This window comes from Balaenoptera acutorostrata, chromosome 11 (assembly GCF_949987535.1).
Source record: "Balaenoptera acutorostrata chromosome 11, mBalAcu1.1, whole genome shotgun sequence".
In the NCBI taxonomy this organism is placed as follows: domain Eukaryota; kingdom Metazoa; phylum Chordata; class Mammalia; order Artiodactyla; family Balaenopteridae; genus Balaenoptera; species Balaenoptera acutorostrata.
This window is the reverse complement of record NC_080074.1, coordinates 100,008,666-100,030,526: the sequence shown is the minus strand read 5'-3', so window position 1 is coordinate 100,030,526 and position 21,861 is coordinate 100,008,666. Positions and strand designations below refer to the sequence as shown.

General features: G+C 48.7%; 1 protein-coding gene across 2 annotated transcripts; it reads right to left on the bottom strand.

Moving 5' to 3' along the window:
- Nucleotides 1–613: 613 nt before the first annotated feature.
- FOXJ2 (forkhead box J2) lies at nucleotides 614–21,072 on the bottom strand. 2 transcript variants are annotated; one of them, XM_057556959.1, is made up of 12 exons: nucleotides 20,765–21,072; nucleotides 19,904–20,418; nucleotides 13,420–13,766; nucleotides 11,429–11,503; nucleotides 10,548–10,616; nucleotides 10,225–10,365; nucleotides 9,520–9,718; nucleotides 7,366–7,758; nucleotides 6,846–6,947; nucleotides 5,480–5,689; nucleotides 4,825–4,923; nucleotides 614–3,381 (listed from the first exon to the last, which is right to left on the bottom strand). In XM_057556959.1, exons 3-12 carry the CDS (start codon nucleotides 13,750–13,752, stop codon nucleotides 3,293–3,295), a joined length of 1,710 nt encoding a protein of 569 aa, XP_057412942.1. In that variant the 5' UTR covers nucleotides 13,753–13,766; nucleotides 19,904–20,418; nucleotides 20,765–21,072; the 3' UTR covers nucleotides 614–3,292. The 2 variants fall into 2 exon arrangements, with proteins under 2 accessions (XP_057412942.1, XP_057412941.1); XM_057556958.1 differs by having other exon boundaries at nucleotides 19,904–21,072.
- Between the last annotated feature and the right edge of the window lie 789 nt (nucleotides 21,073–21,861).

Genomic DNA, 21,861 nt, shown 5'->3' with positions numbered 1-21,861 from the left:
TAGGCTTGCTATAATGATGATTAGCTGGGCTTCTGGAAATCCCAACATTTCTCACGGGACCCTGGGTATAAGTCCCTAACTTCTAGGGTTACTGTATAGGATACCAGGGTGAATGATTCTGGCATAGTTATAAAGATTCAATAGTTCAATAGTTGACATTTCTGGACTCCTTTTGAGAGTTCTATTTACCCTGGAAATGTATTCTGAAGAAATCCCTACAATGGAATTCCCTCATTTCCAATGAAAAACTCTGGCGAGTACCTGTAAGTGTTCCCTGGAAGTCCCAGAGGGGGACCCAAGTCCTCCTCAAATTGTAGTATGTTTAATCTTTAAAATATCCCAGAATGCAAGCAAGATGGCTTAGTCCACACATCAAGCTGCAAGGGGGGACTGCCTCTCCCAACAATATTTCGCTATATTTAATAGCATTTGAAAAAAAGAATGTTAAAGGCATGCTTTTAATTCTTTTTTCCCATCTATCTTACAAAAAATGTCAGGGTCAACTAATCAAACCCAGTGAGGGGTGGTGAAGAGGGGCAATAGAAGACAAATGCTTTCACGTTTCTCTTTTCCTACCCTGGCAAAAACAAATTTGAGACCAGCGCCAGGAAGATAAAACCATAAACATTCTTTTTTTTTTTATTAAGAAAGCATGCAAACAACAACAACTTGTGAGACCATACACCCCCCGCCCCAGCCTGCACCAATGCAAAGCATTATGGGTGGTATGAAGGACTCACCAAACCAGAAACATGGGGGTTGAAGAGAGAAAGGCAGGGATGGGTGGATCAATACCAAAGAATTGCTCCTTCCGTCCCTCTCCTCCACTTTCTCCCTTACTTCCTCTTTTAGGCAGTGAGCTCCTGCAGTTTTGCACACATCACCCAAGACAACAACAATGACAAAACTTTCACGGCCAGCAACGCTGGACCAACAAGACAAAGTAGGATTCTTTCCATTTCATGGAGGGGAGGGGAAACCGAGGCCCAAAGAGGGTCAGGTTTGTCCTGTGCCATTTAGCAAGGCTGGGTTTAGTGGAGAGGAGCTAAAATCCCAGAAGGCCTGACGGCCAATCTCCAGCCCTAGCCCCAGACTTCAGTTACTCTGGCTGCCTGCCAGAGTTCTTAATGACCCTCGTTTTTGACCCTTCTTAATGACCCAGAAGACACAGATGAAATATAAACAAGAGACATTTACATGTCTGATTTAGTCTACCCTTGCAAATCCTGTATGGATCTGGGTAGAAAAGGGGTTTAGAAAAGAGTGATGATTTGTCAAGGGGGAATCTTAGGGAGAACAGATGGGACGTTGTATGTAGGAGGCACCTTGATTGGAAGGATAAGGAAGACACGCCTCAGATAAGGACACTGGGCCAAGGCGTGTCACCACCCTCAAGAGAAATTCTCCTTTCCCCAAGAGGAAATCTTACGGCATACTTCAACCCCACTGACTGCCCTCCGACACCATGGGGGATTCACACCACTCACACCCCTACTTCTTACAAAGAACTTCAAAGAAATAAAGTGCTGTTTAGTTAACTGCCCTTTCTTGCCCCCTGACTTCAGCCTCACTGGACGTCTTCAACAAACTCTCATATAGAATCCCTTACAAAGAAAGGGGCGGATGAGGGGGAAAAGCAGGAGAGCAGAAAGCATGGGTAAATAAAAGAATATGAACACAAAGCAGAAATCACAGAGAGAGTGGCCTTGTCCATTCCGTACATTTTGTCCTGCAGCTTTGAGAAAGTGAACATTCAGCAAAATAAAAACGGAAGTAAAATTGTTCTTCCCTCTCATGACTAAAATTCAATGATTAATATCAAATATACACTAAGTACTTTGCAGCAATAAATCATGGCCACTCCTTGTTAAAGGAGGTAAGTTATCCCTGTACCTATCTCTGGGGGTTCTCCCTTGGCCCTCATGGAGCTCTTTGCTTTAGGTTACTTATTCCCCTCTACCAATTTCCCTTCACCCCTCAAAAGGCTGATTGCAAAAGCTTCAGCCCCAATGATCTGGATTCCAAGAGAAGCATTTGCCTACATAGTTAAATAACTGAAATATTCTCCACCCATGTCTATGCCAGCTCCCCTCTCCTCCCCGCACCCTCCTGCCACCAGTACTGTAGGTTTGGTTCTGCTATGATGGGTGGGAAAGAGATTCCCGTCTTGCCCTAGGACATGGTGAGACTACAAGGAATAATGGGTTACTCTCCCTTCTTGAGAATGCCAGAAAATGAGGGAAGAAAATACCATGGGTGGAAGAGGTGAGCAGACAACTAAAGGAGGACAAAATAATATTTGCTGAATGAGATAAGGGGGTGAAAGGATAATTGGTAAATGCAAATAAAAGCCACAGTTAATTTCCAGAGAAAATGATGTTTAAAAGTCAAAATGGTTCAATTGAAACCATCTCCAAAAAGCTGAACCTATGCTGAAGAGTTGTCCTCATTTCCACCAGAGAAGCAGAGTTCTGGCTAAGCCCGACTCTATCTCCTACAGAGAACAGGCCAGGAATAAGCCAATGACAGTTTATCTGACAGAGTAGCATAGACGCAATTTCTGACTGTTTTATATTCCATCACCCCTCTACGATATTCTACTCGACCCAACCCAGACCTCTTATTCCACTAGGGTTTTACTGCCACCACCATCACTCTTGTCCTTGATGGGGAATGAGATTCAGCAGAAGTAGGACTGGAGAAATAAAGGGACAAGGAAGAGCTCAGAGGACAAAATTAGCACCATTGAGTAAAACCTGCAAATTCATGGCTGCCAAGCAGTGTTTTAGATCCCTTCTACTTGATAACGTGGCTTCTCCAGTCCTGGATAGAACGGATATCCACAGAAAACAATGTGGGGCTGAAAGGTGGGACTAGCGCTGACTTTCCCAACACGAAAGGGAAATCAAAATTTGAGACCTTTCTCTGTGGCTCTCATGGCCTCACCTTCCAGCCAGATGATTTTAAATTAGCAAGAGGTGGACGTGGTCCATGGTGGAGGGACAGGAGACCAGAGACAGCATATAACCAATAATAATAATAATAATATAATAAGAATAATAATAAAAGAATTAGGAGAAAAACAAGAAGGAAGAGGAAGAATGAGGCAGAAAAGAGGGGGTTATCTTCGGCAGCATCTTGCGGTGGCTTCTCTGGCAGAGAAAGAAAAAAAAAAAAAGAGGATATATATCTATATACAGGCAAGGGCGGAAGGGATGGGCTGGGGCTGTGCTTTCCCCACTGCCAGACTTCACCACCCAGCCCTGGGCTGATGGCCAGGCGCTCAGATGCACTAGGTAATCAAGTCCCAGTCGAAGTCATCGGGGATCTCCTCACTGGCCCCAGGAGGTGGAACTGGCGGCCGAGGGACCATGTGGTGTGCTGTGGGGAAGAGAGAAGGAGATTAAAAGGAGAGTGGATGGGAAGCCGTTCTATCCATCTTGATGGACGGTGGTCAACCCCAAACACCACCATGGGGAGGGTCTGGGGAAACTATTGTCCTGATCAGCCCAGGGTTATTTTTGTTTCCAGACACCACTTCAGTGAGATCTCAGGAAAGACTCAGAGTAAACTAGGCCACATGGCAATGTCACAGTATGCAGCCATTAAAAATTATACTCATGGGGACTTCCCTGGCGGTCCAGTGGTTAGGACTCTGCGCTTTCACTGCCAAGGGCCCGCGTGTGATCCCTGGTCGGGGAACTAAGATCCCGCAAGCCACGATGGGTGGCCAAAAAACAACAAAAAAATTATACTTATGAAGACTATGTAATAATGACAAAAAAACATACAGAATATACTATTACATGAAATAGCAACACAGAAATTTGTATATAAATCACACGGAGGGGCTTCCCTGGTGGCGCAGTGGTTGAGAATCTGCCTGCTAATGCAGGGGACACGGGTTCGAGCCCTGGTCTGGGAAGATCCCACATGCCACGGAGCAGCTGGGCCCGTGAGCCACAATTGCTGAGCCTGCGCGTCTGGAGCCTGTGCCCCGCGACGGGAGGGGCCGCGATAGAGAAAGGCCCGCGCACCGCGATGAAGAGCGGTCCCCGCACCGCGATGAAGAGTGGCCCCCACTTGCCGCAACTGGAGAAAGCCCTCGCACGAACCGAAGACCCAACACAGCCAAAAATAGATAAATAAATAAATAAATAAATAAATAAATAAATAAATAAATAAATAAAAAAGAAAAAAAAATCCTTTAAAAAAAAAAAATTAAAAAAAAAAAAAAATCACACGGAGAAGGAATACATGCACAAAGAGCTGAACATCTCCTCCAAAATTGAAAACACTGTGGTTAGGCAGCATGATAACAGTGATTTTTCTCAAGTGCATTTAAAGGTGAAGGATCTATTCGTTTTGTAGTATTTATGGCAATTTAGGGTCTCCCCACCTACTCTCACCATCAGAGGTAGTTCAATCCCAGAACCCTGATACTAGAGGTCAGGAAGACAAGAAAGCAGACGTGGGCACAAAGCAGGTACATTTGCATAACATGTTCATGTCATTTGTCTGAGTGTATCTCCCACCTAGATTCCGAAGATAGGCATAAATGTTCTACACGTCTATCTTTTGTTTATAGCCATGCTTCTACTTCCTTTCATCACTGCCGGCACGAGCTCATTTTAAAGTAAGTTGGTCTTCTTTAGTCTCCCATGACATACACCTCCCTAGCAGGTGGACCACCCTCCAGCCTTGAGAATCAGGAAGGCTCACCCCCTCCCAGCAGGTGCAGGCAAAAGAGCCAAGAATGCAGACTCGGAGCCATAGGAAAGCCAAACGACTCGCTGGTGGTGAAACAAGCTTCCTGGCTCTTACCTGGGCGATTGTATCCTGCTGAGTCCTGGGTGGCAAGTGGGTACATTGGTGATGGACCCGGGTAGAGGTGGGGGGCTTGAGGGTGCACGTAAGAGTTCACTGCCAAAGCAAGACAAGAGTTAAGTGAGTGGGACCATCGTATTCAAGGAAGCAGAGTCAGATAGAGAGGGAGAAAAAAATACTCTTGCTCCCCTTCATCTCTTCTCCCTTCCCTGCTCTGTTCTGTAGCTCCTGTGGGCATCAAGGCTTTCTGCAGAAGCTATCAGTCCTCACCACTTAGGGCACAAAGGGACCCGATACCAGTGGAGTTCAATATCACAGCTATCAGAAGGATGACAAATACAGAACCGTGATCATCGACTCTTACTTCACCAGTTTGAAGACCATATAACTGTAGAGAATCACAACTCCACCTAATTACGATCCAGGGAGGGGTTACTGAGACACAAATTTGGAACAGGGACTTCCTCTTCCCTTTTCTTCAGTAACCCTGACCTCCCAGATCAAGATCTAAAAGGAATCATATGGTCTATTTCTTTGGCATTTGGATCACTGCTCATAAGCTGATGTCTCTCAGTTCTCTTCTGCCCTTCTCATCCCCCTTCCTTTTCATCATCCAGTCTCCACCTCCTTGGCAGCTTGCTTTGTGCGGTACCTTGGTTCATGGCTGGCTCCTGTTTGCCACTAGTGAGGGCACAGGAATCAGCAATGCGGGCGGGGGCGGGTGGCCGGTGGGAGCCCCCCTGGGGGGGCACGTGACCAGTCTGAGTGAGGAAGTGGTTGAGGGAGTCACACAGATTGGCAATGTGATGCTGGTCCAGGCTCCAGTTCTTCTGCTCTGCCTGCCGCAGACTCTCCATCAGCTCTGCAAACAGAGCAGCAAGAAAGGCTAGCCTTGCAGAGGCCCCAGTGCCCCTAGCGGTTCTATGCCCAACTCACTGCTCCAACTACATGGCCAATCAACACCGCTGATTATATGCGTTACCAATAATTGACATCTGTTAGAGTCCTACATTTTCAAACTCTCATTCTATTTCTCCCTTACTAAATTCTTTTCTTTTTAAAAAAATTTTTTAACATCTTTATTGGAGTATAATTGCTTTACAATGGTGTGTTAGTTGCTGCTGTATAACAAAGTGAATCAGCTATACATATACATATATCCCCATATCTCTTTCCTCTTGCGTCTCCCTCCCACCCTCCCTATCCCACCCCTCTAGGTGGTCACAAAGCACAGCTCCGTGCTATGTGGCTGCTTCCCCCTAGCTATCTATTTTACATTTGGTTCCTTAGTAAATTCTTGTTATAATTTCCATCTTTCTGATGAATAGAAGTTTCAAAGTGACTGAGTGAATTAGCCGTGGTCACACTGTCAGTAAATGGTGACAAAACTACAAAATAGGGCTTCCCTGGTGGCGCAGTGGTTGAGAATCTGCCTGCCAATGCAGGGGACACGGGTTCGAGCCCTGGTCTGGGAAGATCCCACATGCCGCGGAGCAACTGGGCCCGTGAGCCACAATTACTGAGCCTGCGCATCTGGAGCCTGTGCTCCGCAACAAGAGAGGCCGCGATAGTGAGAGGCCCGCGCACTGCGACGAAGAGTGGCCCCCGCTTGCCACAACTAGAGAAAGCCCTCGCACAGAAACGAAGACCCAACACAGCCATAAATAAATAAAAATTAAAAAAAACAAAAAAAAAAACAAAAAAACAAAAAACAACTTTCTTAAAAAAAAAAAAAAAAAAAAAAACTACAAAATAGTGGTCCAGGGTGCTGAATTCCTGACAGCCTCGTTCTCCTGAAGATAAAGCTCAGTGGAATAAACCACCGTCATATTTTGAGTTAAGGCAAAAATTAATTAAAACTAACTTGAAGAGGGCATCAATATTATCCACCTTGTGTAACATGAAATCCTCCATCCTCAAGCTTCACTTAACCATCCCCTCCTGGTTCCGGCTTCCACTGGGTTTTTCCACGTCCCTATATCCCTCTTCCCTCCAGGCACCATCCTTTGATCACTGACCTGAGAACTGTGACTGCTCAATGCTGGACCAGTTGAGCCGGTTCACCATCTTGAAGCTTTCCTTTAAGGAGTCAATATTGGAGCACCAGTCAGGAGGAAAGGCTGTAAAGAGGAGGGGGACGTGGTAATGAGACAGAGTGAGGGGTACGACAGCCGCCAACTGACAGCAGATTGACTACTGAATGCAAGATTCTTGCGTCTACGTAGGTTATCAGCTGCATGACCAAGATAATTTTGGACTCTCCCTCCCTGGAGATTTAGGACAAACAAAGCTATCGATGCTTTAATTACAGACAGCCAAGCTCATGGACAGAAGAATATGGAAAACCATCCCGATTTATCCAAGAATTCTCTAATATAGAGCTCTAAGCAGCAACCTCCGCGGCTCAGACGAGCTCTCACGGGAGAGAGGCTACAAGACCCACTGTGAACTTCCTAACCAGTCGCACCTCCTGCCAGAGTCAGAACAGGGGGCTCAACCCGCAGTCCTCTAGGGTCTCCCTGCACCCTCCCTACTCACCAAAGCCAGTGCTGTTGATGGCAGCCTGGCCTTGTGCCTGTTGCTGCTGCGGCGGCGGCGGCGGCGGCTGGGCAGGGTGGGTGGGGGGATGGTGCTGATGAGGGTGGTAGCCGCCGTGCTGCAGCGGTGGTGGGTGCATGGCCATCACAGGGGGCGGCCCGTAGCCCTCGGCCCCCGCTTGCTTCCCCCCTGGTGGGGCACAGCCATCTGGGCTTGGGGTGTGCAGGGGGGGCGCACCGCCCACAGCGGAGGGGCCCTGGGCGGGTGCCTGCTGCGGCTGCGGCTGCGGCTGCGGCTGCGGAGGCGGCGGCTGGGGCGGCGGCGGCGGCGGCGGCTGCTGGTACATGTAGTAGTTGTTAGAGGGCGGCAGGTCCCCCAGGAGAGACGAAAAGCCTGCGGGGAGGGGCGGAGGGGGGGGGGGGGGGAAGCGGGTACGTGAGTGGGGCAACGCATCGCTCAGGACGTCCACTGGGTGGAGACGGGACGTTCTGGGACAGCAGGGTCCCCTGGGCCCCCTTCCTCCCCCCGGCAGGGTTAACCGACAGACGGAGGCCCTCGACAGCACCGACAACCGCTGAAATTTTAGCCAAAAGGTCAGCATGCACCTTTTCATGCTATTTTTCAAGGATCTGGGATGTAGTCCTGGAATCACAGTTGCAAAAGACATCGGACATCAGGTAAAGTTCCAAAAGCAAATTATAAATAAAACAAAGCCATGGGCCTCTGTTCTCTCCTTTCCCTTATTGTCCTACAGGCTTCTGCCTCCTTGTAGTCAGTACGAAAAACGGAGTCCGGGTGCGCAGTAGACTGGGGACGGATGAATTTCTCAAACAGATGGGGCAGGGAAGAGCTCGAGATGGAGACCCGGGCTTTCAGCCGTGATTAAACTTGAGTGAACTCTGCTGTCCTCGCTCCATCTAATTTTTCCCTTTGTTTCTGGGAGCCCTCCAAGCTCCCTACTTCCAATCAACCAAATCACCTGAGTTGGACTCATTTCTCAAGCAAATGCTGCAATCTAGCAACACAACTCTAGATAGGAATCCCCTGGGATATAAAAGACAATTAATGACAATTAATACAATTTTCCCCAAAGTGACTCCTAACCACTTTTTATCATTCCACTCATCTCCGGTCGCCTATCCAAGGCCACTGGACAGAACAAGATCTGATGATTCACCTAAAGTCCTGACTTCATCCCTACCTCTAAATTCTTTTTAAAAATTTAGGGGAATTCCCTGGTGGTCCAACGGTTAGGACTCCGTGCTTCCACTGCAGGGGGCATGGGTTCAAACCCTGGTCGGGGAATTAAGATCCCGCAAGCCGTGTGGTGCGGCAAAAAAAAAAAAAAATGTAAAAATAAAATAAAAAATAAAAACTTAAGAAACAGGAATCACAGAGCACTGAACCAGACAATCTCTCAAAAAGTCTCCCAATAACGACTTCAAATCATTCTCATATGTTAATTTGGGAAATTTGAGTATGGATGAGATATAAACTTATATTAAGGAAGCATTATTTACTGTGTTAGGAGTCATCGTGGCAATGCATAACTAAAAGAAAAGTCTTTATCATTAAGGATGCATACTGAACCAGTATTTGCAGGTAGAATGATGTGCATTAAATTCCTCCGTTTAAAAGAAAAGCTGGGTGGTAAACAAAACAAGCTTAACATATCGGTAACTGGTAAAGTTGGGCAATGAAAATATGAGGGTTTATTATACTATTTTCTCTATTTTTGCATCTGTTTGAAATTGTTCCTAATAAAAATTAACATAAATACGCTAAAAAATAAATTCTTCTCACAGTGAAACGCAGGGATCCTTAGGAAAAGGAAACTACTGCTGTCCCCTAGTGGCCATCCTCAGAATGACTTGCTGGCAGCCATAAAATCACAGCCCTTAGTTCTAATAGATGGGGGATTCCTCCAACTCACTTACTGAAACTAATGACCTAGCCCGCCTCGTGAAACAGCTGTCCTTCAGAACTAAGCCAGAAGAGCTCTGACTCCAAGCAGTTTTGGCTCATGACATGCTTTCCCTGACCAGTGATCAACCTCTCCTTGTGTTACAAGTAAGAAAGAGGGAAAGAAGAGAATGTCCCCATCTGTTCAAAAACCCAAGGACGTCTCTGCTCCCCTCCCCACTCCAGACTCACCGTGCTGAGAGGAGGAAGAGGACTTCTCCAGCATGGATTTGTAGAGGTTGCGGAAGGACCAGCTTAGATCCTGAAAATTGATCTCTGAGTAGGAGAATTTGAAGTCATGGGTGGTATTGTACAGGGGAGGGGGACCCTCAGTGCTCTCTCGGCCTGGAGCCCCTGCTGCCACGGCTCCGCCATCCACAGACCCTGTGCCCTGCAGAAAGAGGTAAGAAAGACTCGATCCGTGTCCTACGTGAGGGACCAATACAACCCTTTAGTGGACACCAAGTTCTCCTGCCTGTCCTCTTCATCCTCTCCCACCTTTTCAATGAATGAGCATCATTTTCTCCTTCTTTTCTCATTCGTTCCTATCTTGATGTAGCTTCTTGCCCTTTTCCTGTGCTACATCCATAGTCATCTTTCCTTTCTCATAACCTTTTTGGCTCTCTTTCTTGTCTTCTCACCACTTTTTTTCTGATCTTTCTTAAAATTTTGTTGTCTCTCTCTCTCTCTCTCCATCTCTCTCTCAGCTTCCCTCTTTCCCTTTCTCCTTTCCCAATTTATCTGCCTACTACAGCACAGATACTCAACACATAATTTTGAACCAACAGATATATGAATCTACTCAACCACCCATCCATCCACCCATCCATCCACCCATCCATCCATCCATCCATCCATCCATCCATCCCTATATCCCCTGCCACCTCCACCTCCTACCTGGCTGTAGCTGGCGATAGATGTGGGGCTCTGGAGTGGCATCTGAGGATTCCCCTCGGGAGGCAGTGAGGCTTCTCCACTCCCTGGAACGCCTCCCCGTGGGCTCTTGCTTGCCTCCTGTTCTGGTGAGTCCTGGGATAGCTGAGGGTTGTGAAAGAAGAGAAATCTATAAGCAGATGCTAAACATCCTCCCAAGACCGATGGTTCCACACCTGCTGGTATTTGACCTTGGCCCCAAATTTAGGAAATGACTGAAGAAGCAGGCAAAGATGTGGAAGGAGCAGCTGGCCCATAAATGGCGTCTCATTGAGGTGGAGACTTACATCATCATCTGGAGGGTGTCTTCTCTTCCGGGAGATGTCAGGGCAGGTATCGATTGTCCAATAAGAGCCCTAGAAGGAGAACCCATCCCCATAAAGAAAAAAAAAATCATTATATACGGAAATTCCCACCTTTGGAAAAGTAGACATTTGAAGGGATTTTCACATAAAAAAGAGTTATATTTTTAAAAATGACTGGATTATAATTCAACTATACTTCAATTTAAAAAAATAAAAATAACATTAACATTAAAGAAGATCATCTATCTGGAACCTTAAAAAAAAAAAAGAAATGAAAAAGGACTGGAAATTTACATAGAATCCTGAGGGTACCAGCTATTTTTGAGGAATAAATTTGTCCTAACAGCTCACTGAGGCCTCGATCATACTAGAGGGACAGAACACAGCATCTAGTTCAAAGAGCTGGAAATGTCCAGACCAACCCTTCCCTTCCATGTGATCTGAGGCAAAACTCTCTTGGACTTCAGCATCCACAGCTGTCAAACAAAGAGGATGATCTATCCCGTCTCTCTTTTGAAGGTAAAAAATCATGGGATTTTTATATAGAAAAACTCCTACAAAGGTTATTAAGCCCACCTTTTACATCTAGAAAGAGCACCATGCACAAAAAAGGGGGCATCAAAGTCCATTTTTTAAATAAATATTTCTTTTAAAAAAAATTTCAGTCTTCCTTAGTCATTCACTCTCACGGGGACCCACTTGCTTGATAACCAAGCTCTTCCTTTGAGGAAAAAAATAAAGCTGCTTCTCTAATTAACATGATTTCCTCTTCTGGGTAATTAAAACAGCCATAGGACTCTAAGCTGTCAACTACTTCTCGCTCCTTCCTGCTCCTCCCTTCACCGCTTACAGCAGAATCTCACCTTCCCAGGGTCATCCCGAGGTCTGGGCACCTTCCGGAAACACTTGTTGAGAGAAAGGTTGTGCCGAATTGAATTCTGGAGAAGCAGAGAAGCAAGTTAGATTTGAGCATTGTGCAAAGCAGAAAATTTTCCAGTAGTGCACAGACGGACACAAAGGGATATAACACACACTAAAGTTCAAGTATCAGGGTAAACAAAGCACCTCTTAACTATACTTATGGAGGAAATTACCTATCAGATAGCAAGAGCAATGAGATAAGAAAAAGGAAGCAATTAAATTGATGAGAGGTAATGGCTGTAAATTTGACTACCAGGTGCTTCTAGAAAGCTGATTATATAGTTTTTCAATCTTTCCACCCAACTAATAACAGGTATATAAATGCCTCAAAATCACATCTGCCCAAACCTAAGTGTCCATCAATAGATGAATGGATAAAGATGTGGAGTGTGTGCATACACACACACACACACACACACACACACAACAGAATACTACTCAGCCATCATAAAGAATGAAATTTTGCATCTGCAGCAACATGGATGGACTTGGAGAGCATTATGCTTAGTGGAATAAGTCAGACAGAGAAAGACAAATACTGTACGATATCGCTAACGTGTGGAATCTGAAAAATACAACAAACTAGGGAATATAACAATAAAGAAGCAAAGTTACAGATATAGAGAATAAACCAGTGGTTATTAGTGAGGAGAGGGGAGTAGGGGCAATATAGGAATAGGGGAGTAAGAGGTACAAACTACTGTGTATAAAATAAGCTGCAAGGATATATTGTACAATATGGGAAATATAGCCAATATTTCATAATAACTATAAATGGAGTATAACCTTTAAAAATTGTGAGTCACTATATTGTACACCTATAACTTACATAATATTGTATAGCAACTATACTTCAATTAAAAAAAATCACATCTGCCCAGTCCCTTAACTCATTCTATCAGTATTGAAAGAACAATGTTTTAAAACTGATGATGTGGGAATTCCCCGGCGGTCCAGTGGTTAGGACTCGAGCTTTCACTGCCAAGGGCGTGGGTTTGATCCCTACTCGGGGAACTAAGATCACACAAGTCGAGTGGTGTGGCCAAGAAAAAAAAAAAAGCAGAAACTGATGATGTAAATGATAACAAGATATAAATTATGAGTGAAACAAGGCACAGTTCGCCTTTGTCTTCTCAACAGCCCATGGAATGGTCACATTTGGAGGAAAGAAATATTGTTGCTACATGTCTTGGGTGAGGTGGCTGGAGGCTGTGGCAGCTAGCAGGAACATATTTCTAAAGGAAAAACTAAATGCTTTCAACGGTCTCCAGCTCATCATCTGGTCTGTATGTCAGCCGGTGATTTACAGAGTGACAGACCTACATTAAATCCCCATTCCTACTCAACAATTGGCAAGCGAGTGATTGCTCCAAAGGACTGAGAACATCAGTCTTCCTTCTTTGCTTGGAAGGGGAGGCCCCTTTTTCCTTTATCTCCAGCCAAACAACTTATCCTCTCCTTCCTTGCATGGTGGATGAGCTGCTGGGGAAGAACCTAATTATATTATTCTTTTTCTTCGTACACAATTTTTTAAAAGATGACGACTATGTGGAATGAAGCTCTGCAAACCTGATGAGATGCTACCTCTAGGTAGGATGGAGCAATGCCACACTTTGCACGTGACTTCAACAGAGTAGAGTGGCAATAAATATCTGTGAAATGAACCAGAGGATAAGAGGGTCTGATAAGCGTCAGCATCCTGTTGCCCCCATAACTATACTTAGTGGCTCGGTATCACTGGAGTTTCCCCGATACACCTTATGGAAGTTGTTCAACTCTGGAAAAAAAGTAACGGATGGGAGATTTGAGATTTTTAAGTTCACACATCTCTGAGACGCTCAGAGTGAACTGGACCAGGTTATAGGAAGAAATAAAAGTAGAGGAAAAGGTTGTCAAGGCTAAGAATCATCTCAGGGTATAGAAGCCGTCCCACCTTCCAACCAATGCCAGCATTCTTGTAATAGGGGAAGTTATCACAGATCCAGCGGTAAATCTCACTGAGGGTCATCTTCTTGGCTGGAGAGGAGTTGATGGCATAGGTGATGAGGGTGGCGTAGCTGTATCGGGGTTTGCCATCCTGGTGGACGGCTGCCTCATCTTTGCTCAGGGTGGCGTTAGGATCTGTGGGTGAGCCTGGTGGACATTTGCGGCTGCCGCCTGGAGGCCCAGCCTGGGAGGCACTCCCAAGCTTCTCAATGGTAGCCCGGAGGGTCAGCTGGGGGAGCCAGTCTATGGAGGTGAGGCTACTCTCTAGGTCAGAAGCCATGGTACTTCTGGGTTCTGCAGAGAAGAGGAAAAAGAGGAAAACAGAATAGACAAATATTACCTGTGGTTACTGGTGGCAAGTAATACACAAATCCTAGGGCTTTAAGGGAAGGAGAGGTTCTTCCCACTCTAATTCCTGTAGAAGACTCCTCTCCTGGAATAGCCCTCGACCAGGTGTTACCAGAACCCCCAAATGGATACGTCACCAATTACCTACCAGGTGATAGACTGGTACTTATTCTACATCTGCACGTGGAACATGGCCAAGAGGCCTCTCCCTTCGCACAGGACTAAAAAGGAGATCAAACCACCCACCAAACTGAGCTATTCCCTCAATTCTTCTCACTTAAAGCCCTATAACATAATTTTTTTAAACTATGTAGAAATAAATTTTTAAAATAAAATAAATAGCAGGTAAAATCAGCCAAAGTTGGGCTTCCCTGGTGGCGCAGTGGTTGAGAATCTGCCTGCTAATGCAGGAGACACGGGTTCGAGCCCTGCTCTGGGAGGATCCCACATGCCGCGGAGCGGCTGGGCCCGTGAGCCACGGCTGCTGAGCCTGCGCTTCTGGAGCCTGTGCCCCGCGGCGGGAGGGGCCGCGATGGTGAAAGGCCCGCGCACCGCGATGAAGAGCGGTCCCCGCACCGCGATGAAGAGTGGCCCCCACTTGCCGCAACTGGAGAAAGCCCTCGCACGAACCAAAGACCCAGCACAGTCAAAAATAAATAAATAAATAAATAAATAAATAAATTAAAAAAAAAAAAATCAGCCAAAGTCTATTCTCCAATTACGTGATGCTTGTTATATTTACATTCAACATCCACAGATAGATAGCACGGGTGAATGTGTAAAGAAAAACAACCAGAGTAAACACAAGTATACACTGATGAAGCACACACCAACACTTTTAAAGATGTTTCACGTTAGTTCCTTTTTATCCCACATACGCGTGCACATGAGGCATATTACATACTTCCCAACATAAGTTACATGTGACAACCAGCCAAGCACAGATGCGAGACAGACACGTCAACAGTGGCTCACGACCAGAGATCACAATGAGATACACGGCATAACGTTACCCATAGGGCACGAAGTCACACACAGAGTGAACGGAGCCCGAGCACAGCTGCCCTGGCACCTTTAAAGCTCCCCCTGGCGAGCTCCCGCCCACAGACACCGACACCAGGAAGAAGTCACTGGCAAGGCCCTCCCACCTCTCGGCCTGCCCTGCTGCACTGAGCCAGGGAGACACCCAGCTGCGCTCACCGGTAACAATCAGATCGCCGGGCTAAAAATAACCACTCTGGGGCTAAGGGCTAGCTCCCCTTCTCCCGCCCTCCTCCTCTCTCCTTCCTTCCCGGCCTGGCACGCACGCTCGCTGCACCTCCATGCAAACTCCTGACGCTGCCAACCCGCCTACGCCTGCTGTCTGCACGCCCTGCTGCCACCCACGCAGCCTGGGCGCTCTTGCAGGCGGAGAGGTGCAGCTAGAGTGACGTCTCGGTGGGGGAAGGTGAAGAACGGTGGGTGAGATCTGCATCGCAGAATCTGGAAAGGCTGGCAGGAACCACTTGGTAGCCATTTGGCTCTCCCCTGGGGTCGATGCCAGCCACCCCCCAAGCGCTTGCTGCCTGACCGGCTCGTGCCTGCACAGCCGGCCAGATTCCAGCTAGGATTTCTTCCTCGGACCCCTGCTGAGGGTCCATCGAGGCGTCGCTCTAGAGGAGCCAAGGCTAACATGCCTCAGAATCCTGGACAGAAAACCTATTCCGTATATAACCTCTAAATCCACACCCAGATAATACGCACCAGCGTTACATACAACTACACACACATCCACACACTTTGTAGTTAGAAGCTCAATCGCAGATATGCCTGCCTACCCGAGTCTCCGCCTCCAACACATCTTTCTTTCAGGCTATTGGCTCACTCTTCTAGTTAGTGACTCTTCTCCCCTGGAGACATTCTCCAAAGGGTCAGCATTCTCACTCATCTCCCAATTCCCCAAGTTCCCCACCCACGCAGTCTCTGCAAGCACGCGCATGTCCCCTGCCCTGCGCTCCTCACCAGCAACACGCCCACTCCCGAAGGCTCAAGGAAACACCTTAGCGCCTCGGGGGCTTGGGCAGCATGAGACCCAACTGCAACCCAAGAACCGCTTGACTGGAGAAAAAACTTTAAAGGCCCTGTTCAGAAACAGCACCACGATGGGGTTTCCCCTTTATCCTTAGCTCCTCTCCCCACCACTCTCCTTCCCATCCCACCACCACCATCTTGCCCCCAAACCATGGAAACTTGGAAACTAATAGGGACATTTAAGCATTCCAGGAAGCCTCAGCCCTCCTAGCACTTTACTGCGTCAAAGCAGCACAGCTTCTGGGGTAAAGCAGGGTGCGAAGCGCAGCCACCTGGTCCTGGAGCTGGGTTGTCCCAGCCGAACGGGAACATGGCAACGAGCGGGTTCATGATGACCAGGCTTCTCCTGGGTCTGTAAGGAAGTTTTACCCTATTCCCTACTGTCTCCTGCTAAAGATCCTTGGGAAGTCTCACCTTAAGTACACAGAAGGCTTCAGGGGACATTTCATTTGAAACTCTCCAGACATTGGACAGGGAGGGACATGAGAGTATAATCAAAGGCAGTGCCAATCACTGTGAATTCCGGAAAGCGAAGCACCCTTGGCCTTTTGCTACTTGTTCTATGCCCTTCCCTAGCACTTCCCCAGTACCAGGTTAGGACACTGAGGTTAAATTTAACCTTTCTCCAGCACCCTCCCAGCCAGCCCTCCAGATACCGGCCCAGCACTCAAAATACCTTCCGATAGACGCTTGCAGCACAAGATCCTTCTGATCTTTCAGCACCGTTCTTCCTAAACCCATCCCACTTCCTCACCCCCATCACTTCCCCATTCTTGAAGGGCAGCCCAGTGTGTGGAACCTCAGAGAGTGAGGTTCCTTGATTCTATTCCGAACCTTGACATTAACTCACTAAATGTCCCTAACCGCCCCTTGCTCCCTGAAGTCTTCCTGCCTCAGTTTCCCCCTTTCAATGAAAGGGATGCAGTCATAAACACTGTCCAAGCTTCATTCCTGGAGGGACGTGAAGGAAGCTTAAAGAGCCAGTGGCTGCCACACATTCCACACTCCCCAAAATAATGGCTCCAGGCTCATGTTGAGGGCTATTATTAGAAAGGCACACAAAAGGTACTTCCATTTCTCAGTCCAACCAACCTAGTTACCCAGACCTCTCTCTCCAGGTGGGCCTCGTGCCACTGGGCTGGGGCAGAACCTGAGTCAGGCTACGTTCTTCTCTGCGAGCTGGAAGACTGAAAGGAAATACCCATAGAAACTGGGAAAGGCAGCCAAAGGGCAGGCTCCATCACATCCACGGAACGTCTAATGAACAGTACACTACTGGGAGAAAGGCAGAGAAGAACAGAAAGACATTCTATGGGGGGGGGGGGGAGGACTGATCCTGGGTGAGACATGTAAGACCCAAAATAATAGGCACAGTTTTCTTCCCATTTTCTCTGAAAGGTCAGTAATTGTTCTCTGTATGGTACCAAGGTCAGACATTAAGGAGTGATAACTTCCTGCTCTGTACATAATGCAGAAACGAATAGAACAGTGGCTAAGTCTGCCACATTACCGATTACCAGCCAGGCTGCCTGGGTTTCAATCCTGGCTTCACTACCTACTGGCTGTGCAACCTCAGGCAAGTTACTTAACCTCTCTGTGTTGTAGTTTCTTCATTGGAAAACAGAGGTGATAACCGTACCTACCTAGGGTTGTTGGGAGGATTACCTTGAGTTAAAAATTTTAAAGCACTAGTGTTATGTAAGTATAGCAATTACCATTTTTGAATGAGAGAAAAAGGAGAATATTAGAAATTGAAAATTAGAAAATGGACAGACCATACGGTAAGCCTGGAAGTAGCAAACTTGCAGTGGTTTACACCTGCACTGAGTTCTCAATAGTTTTCAGGATGTCAGAATCTCAAACTTTTCCTTTAGGGGGAGTGTGGCCCCAGGACTGACCCATGCCAGGACTAGTAAACTCCCCAGGATGAAGAAATGGGGGAATATCATCCCTTATTTTTCAGGGGGAACTAGGTCTAGTCATAAGACATGATCTGGAAAATAGCACTCTCTAAGCATAGCTACTCCAACTCAATAGCCATATGTTTCTAACTCATTCCACGGAGGCAAGGAGAACTAGGGAAACTCAGTCCCAGCAGGGCCAGTTACACTGTGTGGCAGTGAGACACCTGCAGGTGCTGTGGTCCAGCTCACTCTGAGCCATTCAACAAGTAGCATTCCAGCATCTGGTAAAGTACTTTGTGAGAAATAGTCTGCTGTTCCACAGAGCTGGCTCTTTTCAAAACATGGGGGAGGGAGTTCTGGAGTTAAGAGCCAAGGATCCTCATGCTTTTTAGACCAGAAACATCAGAAATGAAGCTCTCTGATCAGTCCTAGCTCTAAGAAGTGGTCCTAGCCTGAGACTGGGCTGACCTGCTGCGTGGGATGACTCTCAGGCAGCCACCCATGAGCGCTCCCACTGGACAGCGCAGGCCAAGCCTTTCCTCCCAGCTGGGCATTCTCACCAGCACCCTCTCCACGTTCCTGCACAGGGGCACCTGCTCTCACAGGCCTACCAGAAACGCACAGTTCTAGGTAACTGGAGGCTAAGTCTGAAAAGCACACGTGTACCTGTCCCCGCACCTTGCACGGATGTGGATAGAGCCACATCCACCTGAAGTAAGAAACAGACGCACATCATTCTACAGCACAGCCATACAAACCTGAATTAGAGCCCTGTCTCACTGACCATGACTAACAGGTAACTTCCAGGACCTGGTGGATGTACTTAGAGACTCAGATAGTCCACCCAGGGCCCAGACAGAGAAAGGAGGAAACATAAAAACCCAAATAAGATGAAGCCTCCCACTTGGACTCTCTGTGGGGTCCTAATGCCCCTTACAGGAGACGAGGTATTTCCTAAAGGTGAGGCAGGAAAGCAGGCACCCAGCTAGGGATCCCAGGTTGAGAGGCAGAGCGCTACTAAACCCACAGCCCAGGCTCAGCCAGAAGGAGTTCCTGGCACCTTTTTCTTGCCTTTTCTGAACAGTCTGGGCTTTGATGATTCCTGCTATTATCTTATGAAAGAAAACTTACATACAAGGTTCCAGAGACCCAGAATTGAACAAGAAACAGGAAGGCAGAGGGTGAGACTATTAGGTGCTTTTCTGAAAGGAAACTCCTTGGGGGGTCAAATCTCCCTGGCAGTCAACTGATTTCGATGGAAGACTGGAAGGAGGCTGGGCGGCAACCCTCCCCCTCCTCTCCTCCCCTCCAGGATCTGCTTTTTCCTGGGGAACTGTCAGCAAGACAGGAGCGGTGTAGGGCACTGGCGCAGTGGTACCCGGCCAACATTAGGGAAGAACTTCAACCCAGGAGCTGGCATTCCCCTGCACCCTTTCTTCTTGCCTCGGGACATGGGATCCCCATTTTCCCTGTGGACTTTGTGCTTCTGGCCAGGAATGCAGATGTCATGAGAGGAGGCCTCTTGGTGCTGGAGGCAGGGTGAGTGGAGACAGACTGGTTTTCTTGTCAAGGGAGCAGTAATCACAGTGGGCTGCAGAGAACAGCTCTGGTGGACATTAAGTGACCTAGGGTTACAGGTAAGAAAATGTAATACCAACAGAAGCCCCAGACAAGGCCAGGCCACCAAATGCCACCACGACTTTAGTGGGAGCCCACTCTCTGCATGAAAAGGCCCAAGGATGGAGGGTGGCATGGGAGTCTGGCTGGGATGTGGCTTGCCATCATTATTACACTGTGTGGATGGAGTGCTGAAGATGCAGGTGTGTTCTGATATCCCTTTTGCCCTCAGCATGAAAACATACACTTCCCTAGGGACCTCAAATGAATCCCATCCCTTTAGTCCCCCAACACTAAGAAACCCATTTCTCAGAGCCTCTGCAGCAAGATGAGGGCTTGAATCCAGTAGCTTCAGAACACATTTCCCAGAAGGTTCTCGAGTTGTTACTCTACCTTCCCCAGTAATGAAACCCAGGAGTCACCATCTCAGCCCCCTACACCCACTAGTGCCTAAAGATGACAGAGAGAAGATGAAAGAAAGAAAGCACTGACCTGTCTCCAAGTCCCCCCCAGCAGAGGGAGAGGACCACTTGGTACTGGAGTTTGGGGTTGGAGGGACTCCCCTCTTCAGAGGCAGATGAAGAGTCTCATCCTCAGTGGCTCTTCCTGTACTTGGCTGAGCCTCCCAAGCTGGGGAGGGGAACTGGGTCCCCCGATGAGGAGGAGCGGGGGGAGGGGGAGGGGGAGGAGAAGGAGGTCCCACCTGGGGAAGGTGGCACAGTCCCCACACTCGGCCAGTGACCCTGGGGACGAGGGGAGGAGCCTCTCCCAACCGGGAGTTGTCTCCTCCCCCTTGGGGGAGTCCCCCTCCCCCCCAAACTGAATCTGTCGGGAGTGGAGGCCTCTTTCTGTCCGCTGGAGATCTGAGCGGAGGGGCTCTGCCCTGTTCCACTGTCTAGGTACAAGGAAGTCGGGGGGAGTTCTTCCCCTCTCCTGAAAGGCTGAGAGCCGAGTCCTCTTCTTTCCCTGGAGTGTCCTCTCCCGCTGAGTGTAAGGAGTCCTCTCCCCTGTGGACGGGATGGAGGGTGTCTACTCCATAGGCATATCCCCCTTCCTTTATGCCTCAAAAGTCCAGAACTGAGGAGTGTGGGTTTGGAGGAGTGGAGGCTCGCCGGGGCGGTCTCACTCGCTGCCTTTGGTAAGGATCACCCCTCTCTACTTCGGGAGCTCCATCCCCGGGCCGGTACGGGGATCTTCCTCGCCTCTAGGAAGAAGAGACTCGTCCCCTAGAGAGGTCTCTTCTTTCCCTCGCCCGAACGCGAAGGGTCATCTCTCCGGCCGGGGGAGAGGTGGCTCCCGTCCCCGCTCCCGCCTCCGCTCCTGGGGCTGCCCCCGAGGGTGGGGTTCTCGTACTCCCCGCTCTCCCGGAGCTGGCCTGGGCAGCTGGGGCCGGGAGGCCGCGGCTCCCGACGCCCGTCACTGTTGCTGCGGCGGCCGCGCCTCCTCTCTGGTCCCGTCCCGTCCGCTCCGCTCCAGCCGGCGCGTGGCGCTCCCCGCGCCGCCACAGCTCGGGCTCCGGCCAGTCCGGGCTCCCGGGGAACCAGGAGGCGGACGGATGGTGTCAAGGCTCGGTCGGGGCTCGGGCTCCGCTCTGCTCCGCTGCAGGCCCCGGCTCCTCCCCGGCCTCCGCGCCGCGCTCGGCGCTCCTCCCCCGCCCCCGCCCGCCGGGCCGCCGCCGCCGCCGCCTCCCCGCGCGGGTTAAGGAGGAGCGGGCGGAGCCGAGCCGCGGGCCGCGCCGCCGGGGATGAGCTGCGCCGGAGGAGCCGCGCCACCGACCCCGCGCTCCCTGGGGACACGCCGCGCGCCTCCCGCGGCCCCGGGGACGCACGCCGCGCTCGCTCCCCTCCGGCCGCCACCCCGCCACTTGGCCCCGTGCAGCTTGCCATCCACCCGCGATGACACCCCCCTGCTGTCTGTCGGGAAGAGTCCCTGTTTCGCGCCGCAGGAACTGTCAATTTCAGTTCAACGCTAGTTCTGCCACATTGACCTTTTTTCATTGTCTTCTGTACGCAGATGAACATCGGTTTTCTCAGGAATGTCTTTGATGGGCTTCTTTTTCCCCTGGGATAGCTTTTAAAGGGGTATGGGGTTGGGCCGAAGTTAGTCTGTTAGTCTTGATATCATCCCGGAGTTCAATAAATGCTTGTGGAATGACTGAGTGTAGAAAGGGAAAAACGAGCGTGCAACGGAGAAAACTCTGGACTAAACATCAGGAAATCTAGCTTTATAAATTTGTGCAAGGCCCTCGTTCTATGGAATCTTGGTTAGCGAAGAGGGTATCCTGATGCTCGCCCTGCCTACCCAATAAGGCTGCTGCAGGAATCAGATGAGCTCACTTATGTGAAAATGCTTTTTAAACTGTACAGTATACAAAGGATAAAAGATATTGTTCAAAAAAAAATATTGTTCAGTTCACTTGACAATTCTATAACAAATCTTATCCAGGTCAC